This window comes from Pinus tabuliformis, chromosome 5_1 (genome assembly GCF_031772625.1).
Source record: "Pinus tabuliformis cultivar Carrire ecotype Pingquan chromosome 5_1, CPIR1, whole genome shotgun sequence".
NCBI classification, from domain to species: domain Eukaryota; kingdom Viridiplantae; phylum Streptophyta; class Pinopsida; order Pinales; family Pinaceae; genus Pinus; species Pinus tabuliformis.
In genome coordinates, this window is record NC_142305.1 from 845,533,982 (window position 1) to 845,539,294 (window position 5,313).

Below are 5,313 nucleotides of genomic sequence, written 5' to 3' on the forward strand. Positions count from 1 at the left end.
TGATTTAATCAATAATATATAGTTCAAAATCTGACAGAAATACTGAAAACAGCTGTTTGGTGGCTTGGACTAATTATCCAATGAATTTTCTCTTTGGAAAAAATATTTAAACAAAAATTATATAAGCAGAGATATAGCCTGTGGCAATATTACTCACAAAAGACAGGCGCCAAATTTCTAAAACAATTAAATTTTGTGAATCTGCAGAAGCATCTCTTTAAGTGGACTGCAACCACTACAGCTTCTTCAACCTTTACTTCTAATCTAGGGTATACCTATTATGCCTAATCAGAACTCTTCTTGCTCCTAAAATTTTCCTTCATCTCAGCAAACTTTCTCATGCACTGAACCTTGCTCTTGCCAGGCACTGCAGTTGCAACTCTTTCCCATCTCTGAGGTGTTTCCTTGGGAAATGTCTTTAGCGCCTGAATAAGAGCTCTTTCTTGGACAGCAGACCAGGCATCTTGGTCATTGCCTGCCACTGATCCATTTGTAACTGACCGGACACCTCCACCAGATGACCCTTTTCCATCAGCACTCTGATTGCTCCCACCACTCGCTTGCTGCTCAGATACACCTTTTGCTTTCTCCCCAACAACTGTACTAGGGACACACCCATTTGTAGGGCTGTCTCCGACTTCGTCTCTAGTTGACAAAGGTGACGTAATTGGATTTGCAGCCTTCCTTGTTTCAAGGAAAGAATCAAATGAATTTGCAGTATCAGGCTTCTGCAAAAGAACAGTCTTTATAGCCTTCAAAATCTCTTCCACTGTCCTCCCAGTACCAATATAATTGGCAATTACTTCCCATCTTTGTGAGGTTCCCTTGGGATACTTCTGCACTCCTTTACGCAACAAGTCAATCTCCTCTTTACTCCAGCGCCTTTCTTTCTTCTCATAACTTTTGAGCAGGCTTTCTGTCTTACCATGCCCTTCTGGCCCTTGACTAGTGGTCTGCCCCTGTGCAGTATCATTCTGTGAAACAGTTTTCTCTATTGACTTGGCCCCATCAGGATCACCAGATAATGCATCCCTCAATAGTTCAGCTTGTTCAAGTTCTCCTTTCTGCCCCAATTGTTCACAAAGAATTCTTAACCTGTCTATTTCCAAGGAGGTGCATAACTTCTCAACATCGTCTTCAACAATACCAAGAAGTTTCTTGGAGACAACTGAAGCAGCTGCAGTACGCAACCTGGACCTTTCTTTTCGCAACAGTTTCTTTTCTTTTTCTTTTGACTTCTTTTGAGCTAAGGCTGCTTCTGCTGCTCTTTTTTCCTCCTCTTCTTTCCTGAGCCTTTCCTCTTCTGCAATTCTTGCAGCTGCTTCTTCTTTCATTCGTCTTGCCTGCAATTTTTCTTCTTTCTTTCTCAATTTTTCTGCCTTCTCCTCTTCTTTCCTCCTCAGTATGCGAGGATCCCTTTTATAAGCATTATCAACAAATGATCGAATCCTCGCATATTCTTCCTTCTTAGCTTTTTCTTGAAGCTTTGCATTCTGTCTTTCCATCCACCTTTTATGTTCTCGAGACTCAGCCTGCTCCAGATCAAATTCATCTGCATGAGGAAATTCTCTCCAGCTCTTGAAGCTATCCCAGAAATCATAAAATTTATCTACTTCTTTTATTGGAGTATTTTCATCCCCTAGAGAGGGAATTGGTTGAGTCACAGACCATCGGCTGTTCCTCATGAAAACAGGACCAAACACTTTAAAGAAATCTTGAGGAGCACAGTCGGATGGTACTTCATCATCAAATTCATCTGTGGAGTCATAAATCCTCCTCTTCACCGGATCCATGAGAACTTCATATGCCTCCTGGATAATTTTGAAATGGCTTTCTATTTCATCCTTCTTGGACTGTTTGGCTTCATCTGTTTCTTCAGCTAAAAGAATAGAGGCCTGCTTATCAGGATGGTATTTCAGAGCAGCTTCACGATAGCTTTTACGAATCTGATCTTCAGTTGCAAGGTAACGTAGATGGCCTAATCCTAATAAAGCATAATGATCTTGTTGCTCCTTTCCATCAGCAGACTTTTTCTTTCCTTTAAATCTATAGGAATCATAGGATGCTGTAAAACCCTTATCTTTCTCACTAGACTCACTTTTATCATCAGTCTCGTCATCAGTGTCTTCCTTATAACCCAGCAAATAAAGAGCTGCAGCATGAAATGAATGCCCAGCAGGTTCCAACCTAGCTGCCTTCACTGGAAGACAATTTGATGAGACAAAAAGAGGTTCCCCATCTTCAAGCTCCGCAGAATAAGTAAGCAGGGGCCAATTGTTTAAAATTGTCATGATGTTCACCAATTCAAACTTCACATAAGCTGGAAGAGAATTGAGCAACCTAAATCTGCAAATGGAAACTTAATAACCTCGGTCTCCCAGAGCGCTGACAGAATATAACATAACCCAAAACCTGCAACAGAAGGTACAAGTTTTAGGCACAATGCAGAAACAAATACATTTAGAAATGGAAAAGCGAATAGCCTATATCACCTATCATATAAATTTTCTAAACATGTTTCGAAAATGTACAAGAGAATCGCCTATGTAAAATTTTCTAATAATAGGATACACCACAATTCTACATCCACAATGACAAGCTTGTAGCCCACGTATTGTAGATAAACTGACACTTCTCATTCAATGTTATGCCGTTTCAGTCTCCAATACACCACAACCTTAAAGTTGACTTATCAAATTAAATAGTTACAGCTCAAAATATATTTCATAAAAATTAGACCATAGAAGGAAATCATTTAACAAATGTGCAGCAACTGGGAGTTGGGACTAAATAAAGTTATAAACCTCAATTTTGAAGCAAACCAGCAATAGTACCCGGAGGGTTTAATAACAACAGGATGCTAATGGCCTTCGGTGGCAATAACCTAACCCAAATCTCCTACTAAAATAGATACATTTTCAATATGATATATTATTGTAAGAAGAACTTCGGCGTAAATCACATGAGGAAAGACCTTTGTGGACGCGTTTCAAACCAACTAGTGTGGTTCATCGTCAGGACAAGTTGAACCACACTAGTTGGTTCGAAACGCGTTGACAAAGGTCTACGCTCATGTGATTTACGCCGAAGTTCTTCTTACAACTATTATGGATCACAGAAGCCTCAATTCAATAATGATAAATTATGATAACCATCTGCAACTTTTAACATAATAAATTATGATAACCAGCTGCAATTCGTAATATAATAAATATTTATAACCAGCTGTAATTTCTTAGTGGACCATCCTTGCTTCAAGACGGAAGAAAGCAACACAGAATCACGTCAGATTTAGTTCGTCTCGATAACATACTCTCAGCCATAACTAACTCCACAACTGGAATTTTAATGTGTTGGCGAAGCTAAGTGATCAACCTTAACTCCGTGTTTGGCAGGCACCCACAGTATCAGCATGGTTTGCGAGGCCCGCACTGGGTGCTTAAAAATTTTCAATCAACGTCTACCCAATTACGAATTCACTTGTAGCGGTCAGGGTATGCAAAATAACCCGAAAGGATCTATGTTCATAATGGACCTCGGAAGCCACTTTGAGAAGCCAGTACAAAGTTGCATAGCGTTTCAAGTGGTTTGCGAGAGGCCCTGTTAGGTTTTCTTCTAAGCATAAATTTTGCACAATTCTGATTATTTTGTGCAAAAGGCACTTTGCAACCTATAAACAATCCTACTTTAACATAGTCTGCAAAAGAAGTTAACCTAGAATCAATCTGGAGTAAAATAACAGATTCCGGGAAGTGGCCCCTATTCTACAAATACCATCTTAAAATAACATAACAGATACTGGGAAGTGCCGCCTATACTACAAATACCAATCTTTCAATAACATAACAGACAGTTGCTGAGTACAATCTCGACATTACAGTTAACCTAAACGGAGCTGAATAAAATTATACGTAAGAAAAACACAAAAGCCCAAGGCACAAGACAGAGCAACTTAAATATTTACAGCCCATAAACGCTATACTACATAAATCTCTATGCCCATTAACTGCTACTGAAATTTATTCAAGGTAATGCAATCGCTGGACATGAAAGAAAACAGAAATCTTTTAAAGAAAATAAGACCAAAAAAAAGGAAAGAACGAAGACTAACCTGAGAGAGAAACAATGGCGCCAGCAAAGAGATGAACCCCAACAGTCTCTTCAGCTAAAGGAGCAAGGCCGCAGCATTAATCCTGGGGCGCCGAATCTTGGATCCGAAGGAAGAGCAGGAAATAGGGGCCTTGATACACAATAGCAGAGAGAGGGATATTGCCGTATGGAACGGTCCAAGGGTTTGGCAACAAACCCTCCCCAATGCATAGAAAGTGAACCAAAAAGAGAAGACTAGGAGAGGACTATTGAATAAAATGGCTTAAAATAAAATCAGTTGACACAAAAAGATGCGTTAGGGAGGCGGTGGCAAGGGTGGTGGCATTTTGAAAAGGAAACCCTCCTAGGCGGTGCCATCCTTGTTACATCTACCCTACCTATATTCTAAATTGTTCAAAAACCTAGATAAATCCATTCATATATTTAGCAATGCTCGCTCGCCCTTTTTTGTGTTGTAAAAATTAAAAAGTTTATTAAGGGGTATTTTTTCCATGCCCTTTCCTAAAGTGTTTATTAGAATGAGTTAGATACTTTTAATCCACTTAATTTTTTAAATTATTTTTAAATTAAAAATAAAAATCATTTTAAAAAATGATTTCATATTCTAAATGTATAATTTTCATGTCATAATGTAAATGTATTATAAATTGATTTTGGTGAAAATATTTAAAAAGAAAACTTTATTATTGTTTTTATAATAAAATGGAAAACTTTATTATTGTTTTTATAATAAAATTACAAAATGGAAAACTTTATTATTGTTTTTATAATAAAAGTAGAGTTTGTGTTGTAGTTTAAATGCGTTGTGAATTGGTTTTGTGTCAAATAAAGAAAGAGGAAAGTAGTAGGTATGAAATTATATATATTAAAAATTAAAATTGTATAGTTTAAGTAGGGGTTTGGAGAGTATATTTTTTCATTAAAATATTAATTTTATCAATCCAAAATTATAATATTAGTAAATATTTTTGCATAAAAATATTAATTTTATTAATCTAAAATTGTAATTTGGCAAAAGATTTATGACAATGTTTGTACTTTCTCAAATAAACTCTATAACATTTTGAAACTTTTATTGTTTTAAGTGGAAAAATAAAAATGTGTTGTGTTTAAGATTTAAAGGTGAAAATTATTGAAGAATTACTATGAAATGTGGGAAACACTATGAAGCCATTATGAAATATGATTAAAATAATTAAAAAA

General features: G+C 36.8%; 1 protein-coding gene across 1 annotated transcript; it reads right to left on the reverse strand.

Moving 5' to 3' along the window:
• Positions 1-214: 214 nt before the first annotated feature.
• LOC149167502 (uncharacterized) lies at positions 215-4,402 on the reverse strand. Its single transcript, XM_089433014.1, has 2 exons — positions 4,112-4,402; positions 215-2,412 (listed from the first exon to the last, which is right to left on the reverse strand). Exon 2 carries the CDS (start codon positions 2,289-2,291, stop codon positions 285-287), a length of 2,007 nt encoding a protein of 668 aa, XP_089289140.1. The 5' UTR covers positions 2,292-2,412; positions 4,112-4,402; the 3' UTR covers positions 215-284.
• Between the last annotated feature and the right edge of the window lie 911 nt (positions 4,403-5,313).

Bases quoted from the DNA above. Each gene is read 5' to 3' on its own strand.
- LOC149167502 (XM_089433014.1), bottom strand. From the start codon at position 2,291: ATGACAATTTTAAACAATTGGCCCCTGCTTACTTATTCTGCGGAGCTT.